This window comes from Macaca nemestrina, chromosome 18, assembly GCF_043159975.1.
Source record: "Macaca nemestrina isolate mMacNem1 chromosome 18, mMacNem.hap1, whole genome shotgun sequence".
NCBI lineage: Eukaryota > Metazoa > Chordata > Mammalia > Primates > Cercopithecidae > Macaca > Macaca nemestrina.
In genome coordinates this window covers 67,292,458-67,319,850 of record NC_092142.1, presented here as the reverse complement: position 1 = coordinate 67,319,850, position 27,393 = coordinate 67,292,458, and the positions used below count along the sequence as shown (strand labels likewise).

The window sequence follows — 27,393 nt, the reverse complement described above, 5'->3', positions numbered from 1 at the left end:
GCTTTAGGACTGCGGGGGTTAGGGACACAGGTTCATGGAAATTGTCTGGAAGGGCGTGGCCGCAGGAAGGGCCGCCTCCGCCAGGCGCAGGCGCGCTACGGGGCGGGAGGGGGAGGAGCCTTACTCGCGGATGCGCCCCGCCCCGCGAACAAATATTTGACATTCCGGGCTTATCGGGAGGCGGGGTCCGAAGAGCAACGTTCTCCCTTCCCCCCGCGCCTGATTTGCTTACCGTTTCCGGGGGAAGAGACACATGGGCCAGTGCCCGGGTGGGCGGTCCGGAGATGGGCAGCCGCGCACCAAGGCCCGCCTCCACCTGTAAGGAAAGTAAAGTGCTAGTGGCTCGAACCCGCCGGGCGAAGGATGCACTTTCCTTTCTCTCCCTGTCGCCGTGTCCGGGCGGGAGTCATTTCCGTCCCGGGCGCCTGTTTCTTTAGCTGCCAAGTGGAGCTACGCCGAGCTCTCTAGCCCCGGGCCTCGCCCCTTCCCCGGGCATGAGCTCTGGGGATGCGCCAGGGTGCTCCGCTCTCTCCATTGTCCGGGGGCGGGGACGCAGCACCCTCCTTGTCCGAAAGCGCGTGGCGTGGCTCCTGTCTCAGTCTCGAGTCGGGCTAGGCAACGGCGTGACTCAGTTCCCGCCAGGCTGGAGCCCCCTCCTTCCTGCTGGATTATTCAGTTTCTCAGTCACTTATTCAGTTTCTCAGTCACCTCCCTGGGAGAGTTTGGGAAAGTAAGGAACGGCCGGGAAATGCACCATAAAGGAGCCTCACCAAGCTCCACTGGGCGAAGGGGGCACTGGGAGCCCCCAACGCGGGACTGTCAATGGGGTTGTAGGTGCGGGATGGAAAAGGGAGGATCCGCAGCCCGCACGCGCGCACACACGCTCAACGCTAGCTCCCCCATCCGCCAGAGCGCTCGCAATCTCCAGGCAGCTTCTCCATCGTCGAGAAAGGGACGAAAGCAGGCAGGCCCCCACACGTGGGAGTTCCGAGGCTTCAGGCCCCTTCTACCCCTCTCAGCCTTGTCTAGGGTGCAGCTCTCTGGGGTTGGGGGGGTTCCTTTCCCCAGCATTGAGGCCTGCTCACTTCCAACCCACAACGACTTCTCAGTGCCAGGCTACCGCTCGGCCCTAGCGTCTGCATGGACAAACCCTTACCTGTGATCCCTGGTGACCACCCCACAGCTCTAACAACCCTGATGTTCCCGCCGCCCTCCCCTTTCCCAGCTGACTTCTGGTGATCCCCCCACAGGGTGATACCCGGCAACTCTCGCCGCCCCCTTGACCCTTTGACTTCCATCAACCCCAGACCTGCCGTGGTGACCCCCACAGCCCCTAGACTGCCTCCTGGCGCCTTCCATAGGTCCTGTGTGACTCTCTCGGAGTAGAGAAGGCCTCTTGCATGGTCCTTTGCAGAGGCCTGACGGCCCCTGGGGAAGAGTGGGGGGAGAGCGAAGAACGGGTTAGCCCCAAGAATCAGGCAGGACCAGCCCTAGAAGCAGGAATCCGGATCCTGAGCGTACACCCACACCGGGATTATGAGTTCTTGCGTCCTGGGCTGGGTTGTGGCGGCCCTCCCCCAAGGTTCCCGGGGCCGCCCCGGTCACGTGGCCGGCGGGGCAGGCAGGTAACTAGCCTGGAGAGGGCGTGGGCCGGTAGCTGCCCCGCCCCGCGGGGCGCCACGGGCGGGTCTCGGCAGCGCCCACTGAGCCAGCCGGGCCGCAGGTGCCGCCCCCGACACACGGTGTCCCGCCCAAGCTGATCCGCGTCTGCCGTCGGTCGGTGCCTGCGTGCGCCTCGTCGGTCCGCGTGTGTCTGGCCGAGCGCCGCCTTCCTCTGCGGCCATGACTCCGCCGCCGCCCCCGCCCCCAGGCCCTGACCCCGGGGCTGACCCCGCCGCAGACCCCTGCCCCTGTCCCGGATCACTGGTCGTCCTGTTCGGGGCTACGGCGGGTGCGCTGGGACGAGACCTGGGCTCGGATGAGACCGACTTAATCCTCCTAGTCTGGCAAGTGGTTGAGCCGCGGAGCCGCCAGGTAGGGTGGAAAGGAGGCGGTGAGGTCCCCAAGGAGCTTCCGGGGTCGAGGGGTGCGGCTGATCGGTTTCCCCCGCCGCTCACAGGTGGGGACGCTGCACAAATCTCTGGTTCGCGCCGAGGCGGCCGCACTGAGTACGCAATGCCGCGAGGCTAGCGGCCTGAGCGCCGACAGCCTGGCGCGGGCAGAGCCGCTGGACAAGGTGCTGCAGCAGGTGAGCGCTGGGGTGGGTGGCGGCACGGCCTGGCCGTGAGGACATTTCTGGGCGGGAGAGGCTGCCGGAGGCTAGACCTGGCGTGCCGCAACCAACCGGACCGGGCGGCAGGACGGGGTCTTGTTTGAAACTTTGAGCGACTCTCGCGTGTGCGTGTCCCTTTCATCCGCGCGTGCCGGCCATTCCCCTGGGCGCCTTACTTTTCAACCATTGCAGGAACCTACTCCTACCGAAGGGATCGGGACGCAGGCTTTGGGATCCATCCCCAGTTCCCGCCCGGGGAGCGAGGCCGAGACGCCTTTGGGAGACCTGCTGGGTCAGGTCTCCCTGAGCCGCAGTCGGAAGCGAAAAGGGTCGAGGGGCCCATATAGGTCGCCAGTCCTTGCCGCCCGCGTCTTCGGCCCGCTTGGGAGCCGCTGGAGTGGAGGCGTAGGGCGGTGTCGGCCCTAGAGGTAGACGCCGCCAGGTGTAAACTGCTCGTCTAGGCCTGTCCCGGCCGGCTGGCCAGGCGTGGGCGCTGTCCCGGCCTGGCCTGGGGGACTATCTATCTGCCTGCTGAGTGCAAAGGCCTGGGGTGCTTCCTGCCCTAGCTGAAGTGGGAGGTGGTTTCCATTGCTGTTTTCTTTTCCTTATCTTCACTACGTCGCTCACTCTGTGTCTGACTCTTGAGTGTAATAGTCTAAGTCCTTTATACGCACACATTCTTTCATCTTCCAACAACTCTTGTGGTTCCTGATGAGGAGGCACCACGATGATGATTCTTTGTTTCAGAAGGGCTTTGGGCCCTTCACTTGGGGAGTTTGCTGGAGGAGAGCTGGGTTGCCTTGCTCTGTCAGCCTCAGGTTGTAAAGTTTCACAGAATTGGCAGGGAGGGTCCGTGGGTCAGTGATTAGTGCTTATACTTCTCCAGCCAGCATGGAGGCTGGGGGAGGGCTGGGCAGCCTCAGGAGTGCCACCCCCTCTATGAGCAAACAGCTCAGTGCCAGCCGGTCGATAGGGTGTGGGTCAAAGCTCATGCTGCCCCTGATGTCCAAGTGTGGAGCTCTGTCCTTGGAGTTTCTCTGCCCCTCGGTTGGTCAGACCTGGAGGCGGGGCTGCCATTGACCATGAGCCTTCTGGGCCTCAGGCAGGACTGGGCCTCCCCCACCTGTCTGAGGGTGGTGCCTGGTCAGAGACAGGTTTAACCTGCTTTGCTCCGCCTCTTCCCACCTGCTTGTCCCACTCCAGGTGTTTGCTCTGGCCCCACTCCAAACTCCTGGAGTGTGTGTGTTGAGGGCTTGGGTTATGTGTGATTGCCCTCATTTGGCCTGGAGGAGGTGACAGTGGACTGGAACAAGGTTGGGGGGTGAGGGGAAGGGACATAGGGCTAGGCTCAACAGGTGTGGCCTCTTCTTCCCAGGCAGGATAGGGTTGAACATCTGGCTGAACCAGCTTTGCAGCCTGCCTCCTTCCTCCTCCTACCCTCACTTCCTGCCTGCCCAGCTGTGAATCTGTGTGTTTCTCTCTCCCCACTCCCTATCCCCAGTTCTCACAGCTGGTGAATGGGGATGTGGCTCTGCTGGGCGGGGGCCCCTACATGCTCTGCACTGATGGGCAGCAGCTATTGCGACAGGTCCTGCACCCTGAGGCCTCCAGGAAGGTATGCCCCTGAAGGAAAACCGGGTGGGGGGGCAGGGTCAGTAAGGGTCCCAGGACCCCTGTTGTCCTGAGGGTGGGCAGGGCAACTCATCCCCAATCCTATGTGCCCCCAGAACCTGGTGCTCCCCGACACATTCTTCTCCTTCTATGACCTCCGAAGAGAGTTCCATATGCAACATCCAAGTACCTGCCCTGCCAGGGACCTCACTGTGGCCACCATGGCACAGGGTATCTGTGACCCAGAAGGGTTAGGGTGGACAAGTCACTGTGGGTACATGTATCTGAGTATGCGCATGCTGGTGGGTGGGTAATATGGACACATGCAAGTCTGCATCATCTGCTAAGTCCCTGAGTGTACCTGTGTCTGTGTGTCTGTGCTAGGATGAGTTTGGAATGTGGGTATGTGTCTATGTCTGGACTGGGGATCTGTAAGTGCACACATGAACTGGGCCAAAACAGATGTATATGCTGGTCTCCAGCATGTGTCTATGGAGGGGAGTTGGGCCCAGGGGTAAACAGGATTCGTGCTTATGCTGTCTTCACTGTCACTTCTCTACCCATAGATTTAGGACTGGAGACAGATGCCACAGAGGATGACTTTGGGGTCTGGGAAGTGAAGACAATGGTAGCTGTTATCCTCGATCTACTCAAAGAGTCCAGCAGTAAGTTTTCCCTCACTGCCTGTCACCTGTTCTCAGGGATGACGAATGCCGGCCTATTACTCCTCCCCACTGTGACCTTCTCTAAGAGACCACAGGGGAAGCCTCTTTGTCATTTCTTCTTTTTCTTTGTGACAGAGCCTTGCTCTGTAGCCTAGGCTAGAGTGCAGTGGTGCAAACTCAGCTCACTGCAACCTCCACTTTCCGGGTTCAAGTTATTCTCCTGCCTCAGCCTCCAGAGTAGCTGGGATTACAGGCGCTCGCCACCACGCCTGGCTAATTTTTGTATTTTTAGTCGAGACTGGGTTTCACCATGTTGGCCAGGCTGGTCTCGAACTCCTGACCGCAAATGATCCACCCACCTTGACCTCCCAAAGTGCTGGGATTATAGGCCTGAGCCACTGCGCTCAGCCTGTCATTTCTTCATCTCCCTCAACTGTCCTCTTTTTGCAGAACTTGGTGGGGAGACCCCTCTCCAGCAGACCCTGCTGACCCCCACACCATCTTTTCTCAGGTCAATTGTTTTCGAAGCCTGAGGTGATAAAGCAGAAATATGAGACGGGGCCTTGGTGAGTGTGGGAGCAGGGGCTAGGGGGTGACAACAGCTGGATAGCTCTGACAGCACTGTGCCCTGCCCCTACAGCAGCAAGGCAGATGTGGTGGACAGTGAGACTGTGGTACGGGCTCGTGGGTTGCCCTGGCAGTCATCAGACCAGGACGTGGCTCGCTTCTTCAAAGGGCTCAACGTGGCCAGGTGGGTGTGGTGGGCTGGGTGGGCCCAACTGGACAGGCCTACCCAGGAGGCACTAACAGCACTGGCTCCACAGGGGTGGTGTAGCGCTCTGCCTCAACGCCCAGGGCCGCAGAAATGGTGAGGCCCTCATCCGCTTTGTGGACAGCGAGCAGCGGGACCTAGCGCTGCAGAGACACAAGCATCACATGGGCGTCCGCTATATTGAGGTGGGGCTTTGGGCTGGGAGCGGAGCAGGGCCAATCTGAGCCAGGCCTGAGACCCACGGGCTGCTGCTCTCTGTACCCACAGGTGTATAAGGCGACAGGGGAGGAGTTTGTAAAGATCGCAGGGGGTGAGTATACCCCAAACAGGGCCTGGCTCCCCTGGTCCTTGATCCATATCTCACTTCCCCACCACCCCCTTGCCTGCCTGCTCCCCTGCATGGGTGAGTGTCTGAAGGGGCACGAGTGAAGTCAGCAGGTGACTCCCATGTCCCCCACACAGGCACATCACTAGAGGTGGCTCGTTTCTTGTCACGGGAAGACCAAGTGATCTTGCGGCTGCGAGGACTGCCCTTCTCGGCTGGGCCAATGGACGTGCTAGGCTTCCTGGGGCCAGAGTGCCCAGTGACTGGGGGTGCCGAGGGGCTGCTCTTTGTGCGCCACCCTGACGGCCGGCCGACTGGTGACGCCTTCGCCCTCTTTGCTTGTGAGGAGCTGGCACAGGCTGCACTGCGCAGGCACAAGGGCATGCTGGGTAAGCGATACATTGAACTCTTCCGGAGCACTGCAGCCGAGGTGCAGCAGGTGAGCACCCAGGGCTTTCCACCCCTAGAAGTACTGTTACTCTAGGGTGGCACTCTGTGCCCCCATCCTACTCGGCATGACCAGTCTGTTGCTGCCTTCCTTACTAGGTCTTGAACCGCTATGCATCTGGCCCACTCCTTCCCACACTGACTGCCCCACTGCTGCCCATCCCCTTCCCACTGGCACCTGGGACTGGGAGGGACTGTGTACGCCTCCGAGGCCTGCCCTACACAGCCACCATTGAAGACATCCTGAGCTTTCTGGGGGAGGCAGCAGCTGACATCCGGCCCCATGGTGTGCACATGGTGCTCAACCAGCAGGTGAGGCCACTGTTTGGTAGGGGGAACACATCAATGGGAAGGGGTGTGTGTTGGGGTAAGGCACCCTTACACATGACAAACTGCTCACAAGATGGTGTGCACAGGGCCGGCCATCGGGCGATGCCTTCATCCAGATGACATCAGCAGAGCGAGCCCTAGCTACTGCTCAGCGTTGCCATAAGAAGGTGATGAAGGAACGCTACGTGGAGGTGGTCCCCTGTTCCACAGAGGAGATGAGCCGTGTGCTGATGGGGGGCACCTTGGGCCGCAGTGGCATGTCCCCTCCGCCCTGCAAGCTGCCCTGTGAGTGCCCTAGGGGCTAGGGAAGGAGGCCTGTGGGAGTCAGGCTGTTGTAAGCCCCTACTACTTTGTATAGCGGGAACTCCTTTCTGGCTGCCCCACCCAGGGCAGTGCTAGGCTCCGTGCACATGCACTTTTTCCTTCTGTCTCTAGGCCTCTCACCACCTACCTACGCCACCTTCCAAGCCACCCCAACCCTCATTCCCACGGAGACGGCAGCTCTATACCCCTCTTCAGCACTGCTCCCAGCTGCCAGGGTACCTGCTGCCCCCACCCCTGTTGCCTACTATCCAGGGCCAGCCACTCAACTCTACCTGAACTACACAGCCTACTACCCAAGGTACCCTGCAGCTAAGAGAACACCACAGTCCCGCTCCCTGTCCCAATCTGGGGAAGGGTCACGATCCCCTTTCTGGACCAGATGACAAGGGAGTAAGGTGGGAGCTGGCTAATGCCATCTACAAAACAGATCGAAGATGACTTTGTAGAAGCTGGGGCTTCAGGGAGGAGGAACTGAACTAATCACAAGGCAGAAGCAAGGGAGGAGGGAAACAGGACTTGGTCTAGGCCACATGTGGCATGCATGACTAAACCTTGTCTCTCCCACCCTAGCCCCCCAGTCTCCCCCACCACTGTGGGCTACCTCACCACACCCACTGCTGCCCTGGCCTCTGCTCCCACCTCAGTGTTGTCCCAGCCAGGAGCTTTGGTCCGCATGCAGGGTGTCCCATACACAGCTGGTATGAAGGATCTGCTTAGCGTCTTCCAGGCCTACCAGGTGAGATTGTGTGGCTGGAGGGCCTGGCGGGTCTGGCTGAGCTCTTTGCCCTAAATCTGCATCCCTTCTGTAGCTACCTGCTGATGACTACACCAGTCTGATGCCTGTTGGTGACCCACCTCGCACTGTGTTACAAGCCCCCAAGGAATGGGTGTGTTTGTAGGAGAGAAAGCCAGGAGGTAAGAGCCAGCTGATATCCTCAGTGAACATGTCTCTCCTGCATCCAGACCAGCACCCTCAACCTGGTAGCTTCTTTCTGGCTTGTCAAAGCTCTCAGAAGGTACCTAGAGGAGCCCAAGCCCCAGCTCCACCCTCCACTTATTCTTCTGCCTGTTTCCCCCAAAGACAATGGCTGAACCCTGCATGCAGGGCTAGGGGTGGAATGGGGCTAACCGGCTCCTGATGGCCTGAGCCAGGCATCTTGACTGGCACCTGGAGAGCCCTTTAGTGTGTCCTGGCTGTGGCCCATGCCAACAGATACGGTGGGGCTGATAGGTCCATGGCAGGCTTGCTTTCTTTTTTAAAATGGAAGCTCTGGTACCTTCAATGTATGATTCCTGGGAGAATCAAGGGTCCATCTGAGCCTCTGAGTAAAGATCCCAATGTTCTACCTCCCCCTGTCCCTCTGGTGGGGGATAAGGAGGCAGAGAGAGCCAGCCCTACCCTCAGAATATCTGGACCTCAGAGACCATGTTGTGCCAGGGATGGTCCCACCTAAAGATGCTAGCCCCTCCCGAGGTGGGCATAAGGAGTAACAGATGGCAAAACCACGAACTATTTTGATGGACTGTGCTGCAGTATCACCAGAAGACATTAGGGGGCAGGAGGCCCCCACACAAAAACTCAGGCTTGACTTTTAAAGGGGACTTTGCCAACTTTTCTTGTATGCCTTCGGAAAGCCAGTTGCCCTGAACCCAGCAGACACCGTGGAATGTCCTTTGCACGCATTAAATGGTACAGAACTGAAGCCTCAGAAGCAATTTGGAACTCGATTTTCTCTTCCTTAAATGAAAAGTTATTAACCAAATGGACTTTTTAAAAGCCACAGGACCCTTAACTTTGCCCCAAAGTGAGGAGCTCCACACCAACCCCAGGCACAGGAACACTCAGACAGATTAAGGAGACTGTTGACCTGTCATTGTTTATTATTTCAGCACTAAAACTGAGGAGCCTCAACTGCTGGCTCTTCTTCCCTTTGTATTTGTGTAAGGAGCACCGCACTCCCATAAAAGGTTTTAAAATACAAAATGTACAAGAACACACAATTCCAAGTGCTGTAAACATAACTGAGAACCAGTTCCTTTACTAAACATCCATTTTATAAATCACAAGGTTTCAATTTGAGCCCATCTGAGCCTTAAAGATCCATTCTGAATACCAAAGACAAGGCTTCACAGCCAGGCCCAGAAGAGGTCTGGTGATAATGGCTGGCCCTGGGTGGGGATAGTTTACACCTGGGCAGCAGCACCACACATGAACCCGAAGACATGTTCCTTTTAAAGCTGTTTTCAGCCATGTTTCTCTGTGCATCTCCAGTAAGCAGAAGGCTACTCATTCCATTCCTCAACCCAAGAGCTAGCACAGTTAGAGTAGGAGGGGGTGCATACTAGCACGTGCCCAGTTGCTCAGTGCTGCTACTATAAATTGATTTGCATAGTCCAATGGATGTGTGCTTTAACACCACTATGTTGCACAAAAATTTAAGTCTTTATCTACAAAGCCAAAAAATATTGACTCTTAACACCAAAGCTTTTACAAAGCTGATATAAAAATGCTTACATAGTATACAAAGCTCTATTTTAAAATTTAATGTTTATTTTAAATAGGAAAGCATTTCTAGTGCTACAGGCATCAAGGTATTTAGAAGGCATCAAAATTTGGTGCATAGCAACTCTGGATCATAGAGGCTTTTAATTCTTGAGGGCAGCAAAGCAGCCCCCAAAGGGTATTGCAAGGGGAACTCTTGCAATAATCCCATGTGAGGCAGCTACACCAGGGGCAAAAGGGTAGAGGCAAGTCTGGCCATTTCTCTGGAATGTCAATCGAGAGGCCAACTTCTTGCCCCTCCAAAGGAAGCTGTGGGCTTCCAACCACAGGCCCAGAAGCAAATCTCACTATCCACATTCTGTGACACAACTCACTTTTCAAGAAAATTTGAAACCACCCAGCTCCAAGATGGGCCACAGTGATCTGCTGAAGGACAGATCTTTTTCTCTAACTTTAGAGGAGAAATCTGAAATACATTTTTGTTTTTTTTTAAAGACCATACTTCCTCATCCTGAGTCAACAGCTCCAACCCTACTGACAACAGGTGGTGGGCAATAGGCCAGCTCCCTTTCCCAGGCCTGAACTGGCCTCAGTAGAGAGAGTCCTGGCATCAAGGGCCTGCAGTCTCCTGGAATAACAGCATCAGGCCTTCAACCAGCACACTGTCTCACATATAGGCACTCAAAAAATCTGCTTCCTGAATCAGTGGAAGTATATTATTTCATTTGAAAGCATACTGCAAACTTCAGAGGCTCTGTAATAGGCCCAGGAACAGGTAAAAGATCCCACTAGGGAGAGGGGTAAGGGCAGGTTTTTTTTTTTTTTAAAGTACCCAACTTGGGTACCTCCTTTGGTAGACAGCAGGCTGCAGTTTCTGCTGGGCCCTGCCTTAGACACCAGTCTCACCAGCAGCAGCACCAGGGTGTCTTTGGTGTGGAGGGTCAGGTTATCACTTCTGGATGTGCTCAGAGCCTTCTGGGGAAAAGGCTGGTTTTTAGATCATACAGACAGGACAGGGTAGGTCAGAATCATTTTGGGCTATAAACAGAATGGCAGATAAGCCTTCCATGCTAGTGTGACTCTTAAAACCTTCCCATCTGGAGTCCTCTATTTTCTCTGCCCATGCTGATGTACAGCTCACCTGTGCTTTAGCTCTGCACACAGCCTGGCCTCTAGAGAAGAGTTACAACTGCGAAGCTGCCTAAACCACCGTGAGACTGACTTCAAAGGTCACAGAACAGCAAAGGCAGATGCTCCTGTTTGGAAAAGGTTCTAGGACCAGATGACACAAATAGGAAGAGCACTGAACAGCTTACTAGTTTTTAATCATGGCAAGAAATGAAAGTGACCAAGCTAAAACCCCATCATTCAGAGTCACCTTAAATGTAGCCATGTAACCCAGGGTCCTGAGGGAAAAAGCAATTTCAACATGGAGCCAGTATGGAGAGATTGCAAGATTACCTAGAAAGTTACCAAAAGGCTATGCTCTGGAATGTCTTTTTCTATTCCAACACTTCAATGATGGAATGGTCTCTTCTCATTTTATCTAACAACAGTTTAGTTTTATAAAGAGGTATGAGCTACATTTGGCTTTATTTCCTATAAATCTATGAAAATCTTTAGGACACATGCTGACTTTCTGAGGCATAGGTGTGGGCTTGGGATTTTTTTCTTTTTTTTCTTTTTCTTTTTTTTTTTTTTTTTTTTTTGCTTCTGGAGGGTCTTATCAAAAGTTCCTATTTTAAAAATTATCATAAAAACTAAAGGGCCCTTCAAATGACCATAAAGCAGTACAAATCACCAATCCTCTCTAAGTAACCAGGTCACCTGCAAAAGCAGCACCTCGGAAACAAGAGCCTGCTGCATTCACACTCAAAGCACCCATCACGTAAAAGTATCCTAGTTAAATATAAAAAGCAAAGCTCGTTTCCCCAAAGTTCAAACAGCCTATGCTGCTCCTGTTCTTTTACAAAATCTACCCAAGGCCTGAGGTGGAGGAACACTGCTTTCCCCACAAATGGTGAGTCCCACTCCTGGTGCCAGACCTGAAGGCTGCAGAGTTGGAAACCCAAGGTCCAAGGAGAGAAACATGCTGAGAAGTTGGTGGTGGACACAAGGCTGCAGTGAGCACTGTTAGAGTCCATCAGATCTTCCTAAATCCAGGGACTCAGGACTCAGGAGGGGAGCCTGCCTGCTCACCCCTGCTCCTTGGGAAACAGAAATCTGGGACATGTCTCTCCCAATTATCTCGTTCACTGAAAAACAAGAAAAGGGAGAGTGATTAGTGACCTCTGAGTGACTAGCCTTATGATGCGAAGTGCTGAGCTCTACCTCAGACATTTTCCTTCCCATGGCTTTCTGTAACGATAAAGGCAGTATCTGAAGCCTGCTCCTGAGCTAAGTGGCATTAGAGATGGAAACATCACTCCACAAACTGCTCCGGACCTCTTTTTCTCTCCCTCTCATTCAGTTCATTTTGGGTTGGGAAGGGGGCTTACCCTCACTCTAAAGGTACTTTTAAACAAGTATTCACCTTACTCTAACTTTTCTTTAATTTGTATCTCTTCGAGAAAGTTTTTATTTTCTACAATGCCACCTCCTATATAAATGGAATGAAAATAAATGCTTTGGTCAGAATAAACCACTGTGATGTGGGGGTGATTTTGCTACTCTATCCTAATATAAGCACTCTTTATTATGTGGGGGCATTTCTGTTGTTTGTGATCTTTTCTGATTGGAGACTCTAGCTTTTCTATTAATTTCTCTGATGTTCCAAGCACCTCAGGGAGGTACAGTGCTCTGTGAGGTCCAGAGCAAAGAATTTCCATCTTATGGAACTAACATAGAAGGGAACATCCCAAATCCCCCAAATAAGAAACTTTAGTTCTCATATCATTTCATTCCTTGCCTTATCAACTAAAGTCTACGCTAATTCCACTCCTAGGCATATATACAAGAGAATTGAAAACATATGTCCACAATAAAAACTTTCAAATGTTCACAGCAGCATTATTAATAGCCAAAAAGTGGAAACAATCCAAATGTCTACCAAGTGATGAATGGATAAACGGGAAGTTGTCTCTATCCATAAAATGGAATATCGGCCTTGAAATGTAATGAAGTTCTGATATATGCTTCAGCCTTGAAAACAGTCTGCTAAGTCAAAGAGGCCAGATACGAAAGGTCATATATGATTCCATTTATATGAAATGTCCAGAACAGGCCAATCCATAGGACAGAAAACAGATTACAGGTTGTGGAGAGGGAGAAACGGGGAGTGATTACTAATAGGTATGGAGTTTCTTTTCAGAGTAATGAAAATGGAGTTATAAAATTAGATACAAGTAGCCAGGTGCGGTGGCTCATGCCTGTAATCCCAGCACTTTGGGAGGCTGAGGCGGGCGGGTCACCTGAGGTCGGGAGTTTGAGACCGGCCTAACCAAAATGGAGAAACCCCATCTCTACTAAAAATACAAAATTAGGCGGGTGTGGTGACGCATGCCTGTAATCCCAGCTACTTGGGAGGGTGAGGCAGGAGAATCGCTTGAACCCGGGAGGTGGAGGTTGCAGTGAGCCGAGACTGCACCATGTACTCCAGTCTGGGAAACAAGAGCGAGACTCCATCTCAAAAAATAAATAAATAAAAATAAATAAAAATAGATACTAGTAATAGTTGCAAAACTCTGACTATACTAAAAACCACTCAGTTGTATACTTTTAAGGATAATTTTTTTTTCGTTTTTGAGACAGAGTCTCGAACTGTCGCCTGGACTGGAGTGCAGTGACGTGATCTCAGCTCACTGCAACCTCCGCCTCCTGGGTTCAAGTAATTCTCCTGTCTCAGCCTAAGTAGCTGGGATTACAGGCGCCCACCACCACGCCCAGCTAATATTTTTGTATTTTTAGTAGAGAACGGGTTTCACTATGTTGGCCAGGCTGGTCTCAAACTCCTGACCTCGTGATCCACCCACCTCAGCCTCCCAAAGTGCTGGGATTACAGGTGTGAGCCACTGCACCCAGCCTTTAAGGACAAATTTTATGGTATGTGAATTATATCTCGTTACAGCTATTATAAACAAAAATAGACCAAAACCAAAAGTTTTCTATACTTAGAATTTGATGTGATCATAGAGCAAAGAAACACTAACAAACATATAAAAAATCTTGCAAGTATTAACATCTAATCTTTTCTGGTTTACCACAGTTAAGAACAAAAATTTCTCAAACTCATATGGTTATAAGGAGAAGGGAATTAATATTTACTAATTCAGTTGCTTGAACCCAGGATGTGGAGGTTGCAGTGAGCCAAGATTGTGCCACTGCAGTCCAGCCTGGGTGACAGAGCAAGACTCCATCTCAAAAAAAAAAAAAAAAAAGGCCGGGCGCAGTGGCTCATGCCTGTAATCCCAGCACTCTGAGAGGCCGAGGAGGACAGATCACCTGAGGTCAGAAGTTCAAGACCAGCCTGGCCATGGTGAAACCCCGTCTCTACTTAAAATACAAAAAATTAGCTGGGCGTGGTGGTACGCGCCTGTAATCCCAGTTACTCAGGAGGCTGAAGCAGGAGAATTGTTTGAACCTGGGAGGCAGAGGTTGCAGTGAGCCGAGATCATGCCATTGCACTCCAGACTGGGGGACAAGAGCGAAACTTTGCCTCAAAACAAAAACAAAAACACTACTAATTCAGGACGGGCATGGTAGCTCACACCTGTAATCCCAGCACTTTGGGAGGCCGAGGTGGGTGGATCACCTGAGGTCAGGAGTTCGAGACTAGCCTGGCCAACACGGTGAAATCCCATCTCTATTAAAAATACCAAAAAGTTAGCCGGGTATAGTGATGCACGCCTGTAGTCCCAGCTACTTGGGAGGCTGAGGCAGAAGAATTGCTTGAACCCAGGAGGTGGAGGTTGCAGTGAGCCAAGATGGCGCCATTGTACTCCAGCCTGGGAGACAAGAGAGAAACTCTGTCTAAAAATATGTGTGTGTGTGTGTGTGTGTGTGTGTGTGTGTGTGTGTGTGTACTGAATGTAGTAAGTACTGAATGTAGAACAGTAAAGAAGTAGGGACTAGAAGCCAAATACATACATATATTTACTAATTCCACAAATATTTACTGAGCATTTATAGTTTAGGTTTTACAACTGAAATTAAATCTTATTTCAGTTAATCTTCACAATACTTTAAATATTATCTCACTTTACAGATGAATTAACTGAGGCTTTGACAGGTCACATAATTTGCCTTAAAGTTACATGCTCGTGGAATCAGCCTCAAAATACCAGTTGCGTTCTCAGAAGTCAAAATGTAGAGATGGAAGGAAATGACTGAGATAAAGAAAATGCAAAGGAGCTGGGTAAAATGTGGTGATCCTAGTGGGAGGGAGAGCAAGTGTGATGGTAAGGAGGAGATAAAAGAAGTGGTGATTTACCATCACTAAAGTTTTGAGACTAAAAGAGAAAACAATGGTGCAGTCACAACAGGGAAGGAGGAGTTCAGAGGAGGAAGGTGGTAGGTTAGGTCTGGAATTGGAAATTAGAAACCCCAAATGGAAAAATCAGTGGGCATGGGGCTACAATCAATGGTCAGAACAAGAAGAGATTTAGGTATATTCATACTCACTAGAGACCTAGAAGCATGAGGGAAATTTTGCACAGAAGTTATATCACCGAAAAGCAGAGGCTGATAATAATAAGTGGGAGTAGTATCATTGTGCTCTGATGAGAAGATAGGACCTGGGAAGGCAAATATGTGAGTAGAGGAGTGGCCTAGAAATTAGGTTTGGTTTGAATTCAGGCTCTGCCACTAACTTCATGTTGTGTCCTTGGACAAATTATTTCATATATCTAAAACACCCTTTATTTGTACTATGACAGTGTTAGATTAGTACGATGTCTTTTAGCTGCAGTAGTCAACAGTTTTATGTCAGTAGACAGTTTTCAAGTGGCAGTACACAAAGGTATGCAGAGAAATAAAGGATGAAGGCTGGGTGCAGTGGCTCACTCCTGTAAACCCAGCACTCTGGGAGGCCGAGGCGGGTGGATCACAAGGTCAGGAGTTCAAGACCAGCCTGGCCAAGATGGTGAAACCCCCGTCTCTACTAAAAATACAAAAATTAGCTGGGCATGGTGGCAGGCGAGTGTAATCCCAGCTACTCGGGAGGCTGAGGCAGGAGAATCGCTTGAACCTGGGGGACGGAGGTTGCAGTGAGCCAAGATTGCACCACTGCACTCCAGCCTGGGCAACAGAGTAAGACTCTCAAAAAAAAAAAAAAAAAAAAAAGGTTTGGCTTGACTGTGGTTAGTACTGAATGTAGAATAGTAAAGAAGTAGGGACTTGAAGCCAAAGGACTCTACAAAACAGTGAAGATTAATCAATACTGGTGAGCTAATAATCACTAAGTGATAAGCCTTTTTTTTTTTTTTTTTTTTTTTTTTTTTTTTACAGGCTCCTGTCACCGCGCCTGGCCGATTTAGCTGCAGTAGTCAACAGTTTTATGTCAGTAGACAGTTTTCAAGTGGCAGTAAACTGCAGTAAAAATACAAAAAAATTTTTTGTATTTTTAGTAGAGACTGGGTTTCACCGTGTTAGCCAGGATGGTCTCGATCTCCTGACCTCGTGATCCACCTGCCTCAGCCTCCCAAAGTGCTGGGATTACAGGCATGAGCCTCCGCGCCCGGCCAGCGATAAGCAATTTTTTTTTTTTTTTTTGAGACGGAGTCTCGCTCTGTCGCCCAGGCTGGAGTGCAGTGGCCAGATCTCAGCTCACTGTAAGCTCCTCCTCCAGGGTTTACGCCATTCTCCTGCCTCAGCCTCCCAAATAGCTGGGACTACAGGCGCTTGCCACCTCGCCCGGCTAGTTTTTTGTATTTTTTTTTAGTAGAGATGGGGTTTCACCGTGTTAGCCAGGATGGTCTCGATCTCCTGACCTCGTGATCCGCCCGTCTCGGCCTCCCAAAGTGCTGGGATTACAGGCTTGAGCCACCGCGCCTGGCCGATAAGCAATTTTTTAAGATACAGATTGATAAAGTACTTTGTCAGATTTTTTTTTTTTTTTTTTTTTTTTTTTTTGAGATGGAGTCTTCCTCTGTCGCCCAGGCTAGAATGCAGTGGCACAATCTTGGCTCACTGCAACCTCTGTCTCCCAGGTTCATCTCCTGCCTTAGCCTCCAGAGTAGCTGGGATTACAGGTGCCCACCATCGCACCTGGCTAATTTTTCTATTTTTAGTAGAGACAGGGTGTCACCATCTTGGCCAGGCTGGTCTCTAACTCCTGACCTCATGATCCACCTGCCTCAGCCTCCCGAAGTGCTAGGATTACAGGTGTGAGCCACCGCGCCCGGTGTTTTATTTTTTGTTTTTTAAGAGACAGGCTCTGGCTCTGTTACCCAGACTGGAGCGCAGTGGTGCGATCATAGCTCAAACTCGAACTCCTGGGCTCAAGCCATCCTCTCACCTCAGCCTCCCAAGTATTCGGTTGGTACAAAAGTAACTGTGGTTTTTGACATTACTTCTAATGGCAAGAACCGTGATTACTTCTGCACCAACCTAATAGCTGGGACTGTAGGCACACACCACCACACCTGGCTGATTTTTAAATTTTTTTTGTAGAGATAGGGTCTTGCTGTTTTGCCAAAGCTGATCTGTAACTCCTGGCCTCAAGCAATCTTCCCACAGTGCTGGGAATACAGGTGTGAGCCATTGTGCCTGACCTGTCAGATAATATTTAAGTAAATTTGCCAGGCTAGGATTTATTAACCATTCATAATGGATGCTGCAAAGAATAATGGAATATAAACTAAACTTACTCCTGACTCTAAAAATAACTCACTGGAATAGCTTCTTTGTAAATGAAAAGTTGTGAGGATGCTTTGCATAGTAATATATTTTTCTCTTCAGTTTCCTCATCAGTACAATGGAGAGGAAAAATACCTCTTATATAGTACACAGAGAGGGAATATAAAGGGAGCATAAGAAGGCAAGGCAGCCCTTGGTACCTGTTATTTCAAGCCACAAAAAATACAAGGAACAGTGTTTTCCATGTAGATTCTGGGGGTTCTACAGGCTAGTCTTGTGCTAAGACGGAGCACAAGGATGGCCCACAAATCTCTGTGCATGACTTCTAACATTCCTCCTCATCATTATGTCTCCCAAATAGGCTATGAGCTCCCAAAAGGCAAGAACCTTGCCACTGAGGAAACATCCATTCCTGATGACTAAATAAATGGACCCTAATTCAATACAATCACTTGGAAGCTATTTAGAACAAGCACAGTGAAAGTTCATTAGGTGGTAGGTAGGAAGAGGACCACAGAATGTTAAAACTAATGCATGTCATTTGATTTTCACAATGTCTATTTCAAGCAGGGGTTATAGCAGTGGCAAAAAGCCAAATATATAAGCAAGCACCTTGCTCACAATCAAATCATCTTTTCTTATCACTTATCACTTCCAAAGGCGGTAACTTTAAAGATGTTCCAGGCTGCTATGAAAAATACTTTTTACAATTTGTATTTCACTGCTCAAGTTTTTTTTTTTTTTTTTGAGACGGAGTCTCGCTGTATCGCCCAGGCTGGAGTGCAGTGGCCGGATCTCAGCTCACTGCAAGCTCTGCCTCCCGGGTTTTTACGCCATTCTCCTGCCTCAGCCTCCCGAGTAGCCGGGACTACAGGCGCCCGCCACCTCGCCCGGCTAGTTTTTTGTATTTTTTAGTAGAGACGGGGTTTCACCGTGTTAGCCAGGATGGTCTCGAACTCCTGACCTCGTGATCCGCCCATCTCGGCCTCCCAAAGTGCTGGGATTACAGGCTTGAGCCACCGCGCCCGGCCTCACTGCTCAAGTTTTAAAACTACAAACTGATTTACAATGGTGCTTTATCATCAAAAACCACATGATGTGTTTTCTCTCTCTCTTTTTTTTTTGGCAATAGAGTACTCACTCTGTTGCCCAGGCTGGAGTGCAGGGGGCACAATCACGGCTCACTGCAGCCTTGAATTCCTGGGCTCAGGTGATCTTACCACCTCAGCCTCCTGAGTAGCTGGGCCTACAGGCATGTGCTACCACGCCCACAACTGGCTAATTTTTGGACTTTTTTTTTTTTTCTGCAGAGACGAGGTCTCGCCATGTTGCCCAAGCTAGTCTCAAACTCCTGGGCTCAAGTGATCCTCCTGCCTCAGCCTCCTAAAGTACTAGGATTACAGGCGTGAGCCACTGCACCCAGCTGAGGTACTGTTCTATGTCTTATACGAAGTCAATGCTTACATTTTCCTGACGATGAGGGTCGATATCGAGCACTGTCCATCCACTTACCAAGTACACTTACGTAGGATGAAACCATCATTTTCTAAAATAGGCATGTGGTATTGTTTATAACAGAAGCTTGTTCAATGCTGTGTTATTATTTCTGCTCCCCCTTATCAAAGCTCTGCTGTTCCTTTGCCTGGTGTGCCTCACCTTACTTAGCTGAAGGAACCTGGAAAGTTCCTGACAGTTTAGGATTTTAAGACTATGTTAAAGTCAGAAGATTTTCCACAAAGTAGCACTCAAGCCGACTATACGCAACCATACATTATACTACAGGATTCACTTATTTATAAATTCACCAGCAGTCAGGAGATTTAAGTTCCAATAGGGCAGACTTTCTCTATCTTGTTTTCCCCTGAATCCCTAGTGCTTACATATATTGAGTACTAAATAAAATTACTTGCCAACTGAATCTTTAATACAATTTGGGGACTTGGAACAATGACAACAAAAATCATGTTCATGTAATTGCTACAGGTGAGCACTGAATATGAATTTTAGGCTAGGGAGTCAGAACTGCAACAAAGTGCTTTCACAGACCTTTAGCAATAACTTGAACCAAGTGTTAATCATGCAAGTCCTCTGCTTTCCTTCTCCCTCACTTCTCCCTCGAGCTGAGGGCTCTGGGTTCAGGCTCTCACCTCTAGATTCTTCAGATATCTTCCTGCTGGGACTGGCCAAAACATAGGTCTCAAATTAAGCAAGTCAAAATTATTAATGGTAAACAAATCTATGATGTAATGTAAATTTAAGTCATTAACAATCTTGATAAGCACAATTTTTAAGTTGTTAAAAATACTGCTTACAATTTAATTTTTCAAGTCATTTTGAATGGATATATGCATGAATTTACTGATTTATTTAAACCATAATCCAGGCCAGGTGCCATGGCTCATGCCTGTTATGGGAATAAGCCAAGGCAGGAAGACTGTTTGAGGCCAGGAGTTCAAGAATAGCCTGACCAACAAACAAAGGGACAATTTTTTTTCTTTTTTTTTTTGAAACAGTCTTGCTCTGTCTCCCAGGCTGGAGTGCAGTGGCATGATCTCGGCTCACTGCAAGTTCCACCTCCCGGGTTCACAACATTCTCCTGCCTCAGCCTCCCGAGTAGCTGGGACTATAGGTGCCCACCACAATGCCCGGCTTTTTTTTTTTTTTTTTGTATATTTTTTAGTAAAGACAGGGTTTCACCATGTTAGCCAGGATGGTCTTGATCTCCTGACCTCGTGATCTACCCGCCCTGGCCTCCCAAAGAGTTGAGATTACAGGCGTGAGCCACCCCGCCCGGCCGTGACAATTTGCCTTTCTCTTAAAAAAAAAAAAAAAAAAAGTAAAAATAAACCCTAGTCCACTAAGTATGTGATGTGGCTTCCTATTTTTTCACCAAATTAAGATAAGAGTGTAAGGAATTGTTTATGCCCCTAATGTACAATTTTATCATTTTTCTTCCCAATTTTTTTTTGAGTTGGAGTCTCACTCTGTCGCCCAGGCTAGAGTACAGTGGTGTGATCTTGGTTCACTGTAACCTCTGCCTCCCACCCAGCTAATTTTTGTATTTTTGGTAGAAACGGGGTTTCTGCCATGTTGGCCAGACTGGTCTCAAACTCCTGACCTCACGTAATCCGCCCACCTCGGCCTCCCAAAGTGCTGGGATTACAGGCATGAGTCACTGCACCCGGCCCTCATTTTCCTCCCTTTAACGAGCAAAGTGAATTAAAAGCCTAGAACAAGAGTGAACAGTCCTCAATAAGGGTGCTAACAGGTTATGTAGGTCACAGGATCTGGCACACTTTTGGCAGCCACCATCTGTGACTTCCACTACCTCAACATCTAAATTTGCCTGTGCCACCACAACAAAAGTAGAGTCAGAGCTATCAATAATGTTTGCTGTAAGAAAAAAATGTTCCTATTCAAGAAATGTTCAAATTGGCAGTCCACTGGAATGCTATTTCTACACACAAGAATGAGGTGCTTGAGTACCAACAGGCCTCTTATTTAGAGCTATTTCCCATGCTTAAGAATTCAAAGTTAGAACTGACAAGTATATAGTATGGAACCTCACAACCAGGTAGAGAGGGGTAGGGTAACCCAGGGCACTCCCTCTTTGAAGGGAGTAGATACACATTGCCACATACACAAAATCCCAACGGACCTTTCTAATTTGCAATTTTGTAAAGGATTTTTGGGTATTATTAGACTCCACTTATATGTTATTTCCTCTTGAAGCTACAATGAACATTCACCAGTTTGGTCACGTTAATCTTTTCTTTCTTTTCCTGAGCCAGAAGATTAAAGGTATTCATTCCCTGGGTAAACAATTTTGTGAAGGTGTTATTTTATTATTATTATTACTATTATTATTTTAGGAGAGAGTGTCTTAGCCTGCCACCCAGGCTAGAGTGAAGTGGTGTGATCATAGCTCACTACAGCCGTGATCTCCTCTCGTGGCTCAAGTGATCCTCCTGCTTCATACCCCTGCCCCAAGTAGCTGAGACTGCAGGCATGTGCCACCATGCCCAGTTAATTTATTTTATTTTTTTTGAGATGGAGTCTTGCTCTGTCGCCCAGGCTGGAGTGCAGTGGCACGATCTCAGCTCACTGCAACCTCCACCTCCCGGGTTCAAGCAATTCTCCCGCCTCAGCCTCCTGAGTAGCTGGGATTACAGGTACCTGCCACCATGCCCAGCTAATCTTTTTTGTATTTTAGTAGAGGCAGGGTTTCACCACGTTCAGGCTGGTCTCAAACTCCTGATCTTGTGATTCGCCCATCTCAGCCTCCCAAAGTGCTGGGATTACAGGCGTGAGCCACCGCTCCCGGCCCAGCTAATTTATTTTTGGGGAGGACAGAGACAGGGTCCTATTATGTTGCCCAGGCTGGTCTTGGACTTCTGGCCTCAACTGATCCTCCCACCTCGCCTCAGCCTCCTAAAGCACTGGCATTACAGGCATGAATCACTGTGCCCAGCCGAGATGTTGTTTTTATAAAATAAAGATTAAATATTTTTTTTAAAATGAAGCCTACATGTATGCAATTGTTATAAAAGCAACATCTAAACTAAATACAGGAAATACTGAATTCACCTTTTTTTTTTTTTGAGGGTCTCATTCTGTCGCACAGGCTTGAGTGCAGTGGCACGATCTTGGCTCACTGCAACCTGCAACCTAAGCAGCACCACAACCGGCTAATTTTTTCTTAAATTTTTTGTAGAGACAGGGTTTTGCCATGTTGCCCACGCTGGTCTCAAACTCCTGAACTCAAGTCATCTGTCTGCCTCAGCCTTTCAAATGCTGAGATAACAGGCGAGAGCCACCATGTCTGAACTGAATTCACCTATTTATGGCATGAGTTGAGGAATTAATTTGGAATTTTCAAAATCTGATTAATTTGGCTAGGTGTGGTGGCTCATGCTTGTAATCCCAGCACTTTGGGAGGTTGAAGCAGGAGGATCACTTGAACCCAGTGAGTTCCAGGCTGCAGCAAGCTATGATCGCGCACCACTGCACTCAAGCCTAGGCAACAGTGCGAGATCCTGTCTCCAAATAAAACAAAAAAAAGGGAAAAACCAAAAAAACATTAATTTGACTTTTCAAGCTACAGACAGAAATAAGTTCCTGAAAATTTAGAAGGTATCTATGATAGGCTGCTAATTATCTTAATTCATTCTTCCACAGTAATTGAGGTTTAGTTAGTCACACTGGCATCCAGCTCCAGAGTATATTTCTTGGCTTCCCCATTGTAGCTAGGTATGGCCCATGTAATTCGTTTTCTTTAATGAAATGTGAACAAAAGTGACGTATGTATCTTCCTCATCACTTCCTTGGCTTCTTTGTTCCTCCCCTTTTCCCATCCCTTCCTGGGGCTAAGACTCAGTCATGACTAAGTGGTTTCTCTGCTTTGACAAAACCTAAGGAGAAAGAGGAACAACAAATTGAAAGGAATCTTGATCTCTGAATTACCACGAGGTGTAAGAGAAATTTCCTATGTGGAAATTTCTTTGAGATCTCCATTATACTAACTTAGCTAATACTACTAACAAAAATAAAACTTACCACCATAATTATAACACAGGAAGAATAAGTATTGTAAGCAAGAAAATCAGCTTGAGCTCTTTTATGCCAGATTTTTTTTTTTTTTTTTTTTTTGAGACAGAGACTAGAGTCTTGCTCTGTTGCCCAGGCTGGAGTGCAGTGGCGTGATCTCGAAGGCTGGAGTGAACTGGCGTGATCCTGCCTCACTGAAACCTCACCTCCCATGCTCAAGGGATCCTCCTGCCTCAACCTCCCGAGTAGCTGGGACTATAGGCATAAGCCACCATGCCCAGCTAATTTTTGTATTTTTTTTGTAAAGATGGGGTTTTGCCATGTTGCCCAGGCTGGTCTCAAACTCCTGGGCTCGAGCAGTCGCCTGCCTCGGCCTCCCAAAGTGTTGGGATTACAGGCATGAGCTACTGCATCCAAGCCTAATTATTTTTTTTCTTCTTTTTACCTCATACAATGGGGTGGACTGATAGATTTTTAACTAAGTTATCTTAAATTTCACCCTGAATTCTAGACAGCTTCCTACCATTGGACAGATTAAAAACACATGCACAATGATTTGAAGATATCCTTTACTTTTTTTATATAAAAAATTTCACCAGCAATAGATCAGAGATTCACTTTTAACATTAGCTCTAATACTAGTAAAGGAAAATTATTATACCTTCCCCCCACCCCACCCAATGGATTGAGGGGGAAAATTAGTCCTTTTAAGACTTCTTCCTTTTTAAGAAATCTCTTCTTGGCCGGGTGTGGTAGCTCACGCTTGTAATCCTAGCACTTTGGGAGGCCAAGGTTGGCGGATCACTTGAGGTCAGGAGTTTAAAACCAGCCTGGCCAACATGGTGAAACCCCATCTCTATTAAAAATACAAAAAAAAATTAGCCAGGTGTGGTGGCAGGTGCCTGTAATTTTAGCTACTTGGGAGGCTGAGGCAGGAGAATTGCTTGAACCTGGGAGGCAGAGGTTGCAGTGAGCCAGTATGGATGGTGCCAATGCACTCCAGCGTGGGTGACAGAGCGAGACTCTCTCAAGAGAAAAAAAAAAAAAGGAAACCTCTTCTATGTGTGATGCTATAATCAGTGTCATAACAATCTTTCCTCTAGGAATGTTTTTAACTGAAAACATTCTACAAAGACAAACATTAAATCTCCAGCTGAGTAAACAGTACACAGGTACTTGAAAGTATATTCAAGTATCAGCATGTACTCTTTTCTATCAGCAAAAGCTGAAATGTGAAAAAATAAACAACTTCTCTCAATTTGGCTTAAGATGTGGGGACTCAGAAGCATTTCAAAATTATCAGAAGAATCCTCATCCCTATTTTGTTTTCTCATTTTGTACATTTTCCTCTGAATAATCTTGTCCACTGTTGACTCCCAAATCTACTACCTCTAAGGGCCAAACCTGAGCTCCAGACCCAAAAATCCACAGGATCCATTCCACTACCTGTGCTCTGGATCCCCTTGAACACCTTGCTGCATCAATTTTCTTCACTTCTTTGTCCCTATCAACTCATCTCCCCAGATCCTTCTCATCAGCACTTAATATGTGTAAATCACAGCCGGGTGCGGTGGCTCACGCCCGTAATCCCAGCACTTTGGGAGGCTGAGGCGGGCGGATCACGAGGTCAGGAGATCAAGACCATCCTGGCTAACACGGTAAAACCCCATCTCTACTAAAAATATAAAAAATTAGCCGGGCATGGAGGCGGGCGCCTGTAGTCCCAGCTACTCGGGAGCCTGAGGCAGGAGAAAGGCATCAACCCGGGAGGTGGAGCTTGCAGTGAGCCAAGATCATGCCACTGTACTCCAGCCTGGGTGACAGAGGGAGACTCCATCTCAAAAGAAAAAAAAAAAAAAGTGTAAATCTCTCTATCTCAAAAAAGCAAGCAAGCAAGCAAGCAAACAAATAAAATCACTGGACCCCACATTCCCCTCTGTATCTAATTCTTTCTTTCATGGCTTAACATCTTAAAGGAGTTGTCTACCACACTGCTGTTTCTTCTATGTTCTCACCCTTATTCACTCGGTCATCCATTGATCCCTTCACTTCACAGAAATATTTCCTTCATACCAAGATTATCAGTGACCAACTTGTTGTTTCACACATGGGAAGCACACTGGGCTAAACACTGGAAGAAGTAAGTTTTAGTCTTAGTTTAGCTGTGACGTGACTCGGGTGACTTAACTAATCTTTCTGCAACTTATTTTCTCACCCCTAATATGAGGAAATTATTTTAAATCCTCTGGTTATAACTCTCCTGAGAGTGTTATATACATTCAATGCAGGAATTAAGTTACCACTCCTCTCATGGCTGGACAAGAATGATGTGAGACCAGGGTAGGCCCAGCTCTGGGAGAAGCCAGGGTTTTGGTATCTTGCCTGATAAGTCATCAGGAGGCTGCAGAAACCTAAATATAAAGGTTTGGGTAGTGAACATGATTTCCAAGGCCCCTTCCAAATCCAAATTCATTTTAAAATAAAATTCAAATGGCATTTAGGAAGTTATAATCTGTATATTTATAATTTCTTTTTTTTTTTTTTTTTTTTTGCATTTTTTTTTTTAGTAGAGACACGGTTTCACCATGTTAGCCAGGATGGTCTCGATCTCCTGACCTTGTGATTCGCCCGTCTCGGCCTCCCAAAGTGCTGGGATTACAGGCTTGAGCCACCGCGCCCGGCCCTTATATTTATAATTTCTATCACATATTTTCTTTTTCTTTTTTTTTTTTTTTTGAGGCGGAGTCTTCACTCTGTCGCCCAGGCTGGAGTGCAGTGGCACCATCTCGGCTCACTGCAAGCTCCGCCTCCCGGGTTCGCGCCATTCTCCTGCCTCAGCCTCCCGAGTAGCTGGGACTACAGGCGCCCGCCACCGCGCCCGGCTAATTTTTTGTATTTTAGTAGAGACGGGGTTTCACCGTGTTAGCCAGGATGGTCTCGATCTCCTGACCTCGTGATCTGCCCGCCTCGGCCTCCCAAAGTGCAGGGATTACAGGCGTGAGCCACCGCACCCGGCCTCACATATTTTCTTAAGTGGCTTTGACAGTATTTGAAGAAAGGAGCCAACATGACAGCAAGGAATAGCTTCGTTCCTCCTTGGCTGCTGAGTCTAGAAGCCTAAGCCTAGACACAGACTAACTGGCTCTAGTGCTACAGCTTCCTTCCAAGTAGAGCCCCAGAGAACTACCAGAAGTGCAAACATGGGCCCACAGGGCAGGCTAGGGATAAATATTCTGGGTTGCCTCTGAAAAATGGACAAAATTTCCTGATTTAATTCACATCAAAACCTAAGAGTACTTGACCCAGGAATGAGTAGGCTTACAAACCTGATCAGCAACCACATTTACTCAGCACCCAAACCATAGAATTCACAGATATGGAACCTCTTTCTGCTTTGGTCTAATAAATCTAAGTCAACACTTGCCTTTCATTCAATAATAAAATCATAAGAACAAGTGTAAGAGCCTGAGCGTGGTTAAGTTTAAAAAGCAGAGTCTTTTAGTCAAAGTGTAGTTCCAAAGATAATGAGTGGGCCTACTAGAAAGTGCCCGTGCATACCCCCTCCTCTGTAGCACATGCAAATCCAGCCACTGCATGCAAATACCAGACTTGGGCACAAAAACAATGACACATTTCAATCAACACTCACCCTCTAGATTCTCCAGAAAGGAGCTGGACATGAGAGCACACTGTGGTTAGGCCATTTCTCTGCTGAACCTGATGGCTGGTGTTCCAAGTCAGATATAAATTGGTCTGTGTCAAAGAAGACAACATCACTACTGAATGGAACAAACCAGAGGGTAAACTTAATCTACTACAGTGTCCAGCCTGTTTTTTTTCTATAAGCAAAAGAAATTTAACTTTTACTTGTCAATCACTGCATAAAATGGCTCTCCACATTTTACTAGATAATATAAATATTGGAGTTCAGACAGCTTAGGTACTAAGATGATTTTTTAAAAATTTGAAGGGCAATAACTTTAAGAGTTACAATTATGGTTTTCAGTGGTTTTAAGGGATAAATTTAGCTTTAAATAAACTAGTTTTTATTACATTATATCTATTAGTAGTTCCCAAACACTTGGCTAAGGCTACATCAGAATTATCTGGGCAACTGATAAAAATATAAACTCCTGAATGCTTTATAAAAATATAAACTCAAACCACAAAATCAAAATCTCTACAGGTAGCAGCCCAGAAAACTGTATGTACAGACAAATCTGAGTCATGAAGGAGTATTTTTATTTTTTGAGATGGAGTCTTCACTCTGTCACCCAGGCTGGAGTGCAGTGGCACAATTTCTGCTCACTGCAACCTCTGCCTCCCGGATTCAAGTGATTCTCCTGCCTCAGCCTCCCTAGTAGCTGGGACTACAGGCACCTGCCACCGCGCCTGGCTAGTTTTTGTATTTTTAGTAGAGATGGAGTTTCAACCATGTTGGACAGGTTGGTCTCAAACTCTTGGCCTCAGGTGATCTGCCCACCTAAGCCTCCCAAAGTGCTAGGATTACAGGTGTGAGCCACTACACCCGGCTGGAGGAGTATTTTTTAAACTAAAGTTCACATCCATCAGAAATTTATGAAATCAATTCAAGTTGAAACTAGTATTTTAAAAAAGAGAAAGAAATAGGCCAGGCGCGGTAGCTCACGCCTGTAATCCCAGCACTTTGGGAGGCTGAGACGAGCGGATCACGAGGTCAGGACATTGAGACTATCCTGGCTAACAAGGTGAAACCCTGTCTCTACTAAAAATACAAAAAAATTAGCTGGGCGTGGCAGCAGGGCCTGTAGTCCTAGCTACTCA

General features: G+C 48.2%; 2 protein-coding genes across 11 annotated transcripts in view; one reads left to right on the top strand and one right to left on the bottom strand.

Moving 5' to 3' along the window:
• Nucleotides 1–1,757: 1,757 nt before the first annotated feature.
• Nucleotides 1,758–17,487, top strand: LOC105491384 (epithelial splicing regulatory protein 2). 5 transcript variants are annotated; one of them, XM_011757746.3, is made up of 16 exons: nucleotides 1,758–2,034; nucleotides 2,120–2,248; nucleotides 3,774–3,887; nucleotides 4,000–4,114; nucleotides 4,450–4,548; nucleotides 5,060–5,114; nucleotides 5,189–5,299; nucleotides 5,373–5,505; nucleotides 5,588–5,630; nucleotides 5,783–6,084; nucleotides 6,192–6,404; nucleotides 6,509–6,707; nucleotides 6,858–7,044; nucleotides 7,317–7,482; nucleotides 7,556–7,661; nucleotides 17,405–17,487. In XM_011757746.3, the coding sequence occupies exons 1-15, from the start codon at nucleotides 1,843–1,845 to the stop codon at nucleotides 7,643–7,645; spliced, it is 2,148 nt and encodes a 715-aa protein (XP_011756048.1). In that variant the 5' UTR covers nucleotides 1,758–1,842; the 3' UTR covers nucleotides 7,646–7,661; nucleotides 17,405–17,487. The 5 variants fall into 5 exon arrangements, with proteins under 5 accessions (XP_011756048.1, XP_011756047.1, XP_070940891.1 ...); XM_011757745.3 differs by lacking the exon at nucleotides 17,405–17,487 and having other exon boundaries at nucleotides 7,556–8,449; XM_011757747.3 differs by lacking the exon at nucleotides 17,405–17,487 and having other exon boundaries at nucleotides 1,781–2,034; nucleotides 5,192–5,299; nucleotides 7,556–8,449.
• Nucleotides 8,605–27,393, bottom strand: part of LOC105491383 (nuclear factor of activated T cells 3) — a 153,729-nt gene continuing 134,940 nt past the window's right edge. For 3 of the 6 annotated variants that reach the window (XM_011757741.3, XM_071084780.1, XM_011757743.3), the window contains one exon: nucleotides 8,605–11,504. In XM_011757741.3, the coding sequence (XP_011756043.1) occupies nucleotides 11,383–11,504 (122 nt within the window). In that variant the 3' untranslated portion in view covers nucleotides 8,605–11,382. Of the gene's footprint in view, nucleotides 19,280–26,239; nucleotides 26,344–27,393 lie in introns of all 6 variants that reach the window. The other 3 variants (XM_011757742.3, XM_071084781.1, XM_011757744.2) reach the window with 2 other exon arrangements.

What these genes read in the sequence shown, in the direction of transcription:
- LOC105491384 (XM_011757746.3), top strand. Translation starts at nt 1,843, where the DNA reads ATGACTCCGCCGCCGCCCCCGCCCCCAGGCCCTGACCCCGGGGCTGAC. An exon ending in TTGAGCCGCGGAGCCGCCAG is followed by an intron (nt 2,035 to 2,119) that starts GTAGGGTGGAAA and finishes CGCCGCTCACAG; the next exon opens with GTGGGGACGCTGCACAAATC. An exon ending in TCTACTCAAAGAGTCCAGCA is followed by an intron (nt 4,549 to 5,059) that starts GTAAGTTTTCCC and finishes ATCTTTTCTCAG; the next exon opens with GTCAATTGTTTTCGAAGCCT.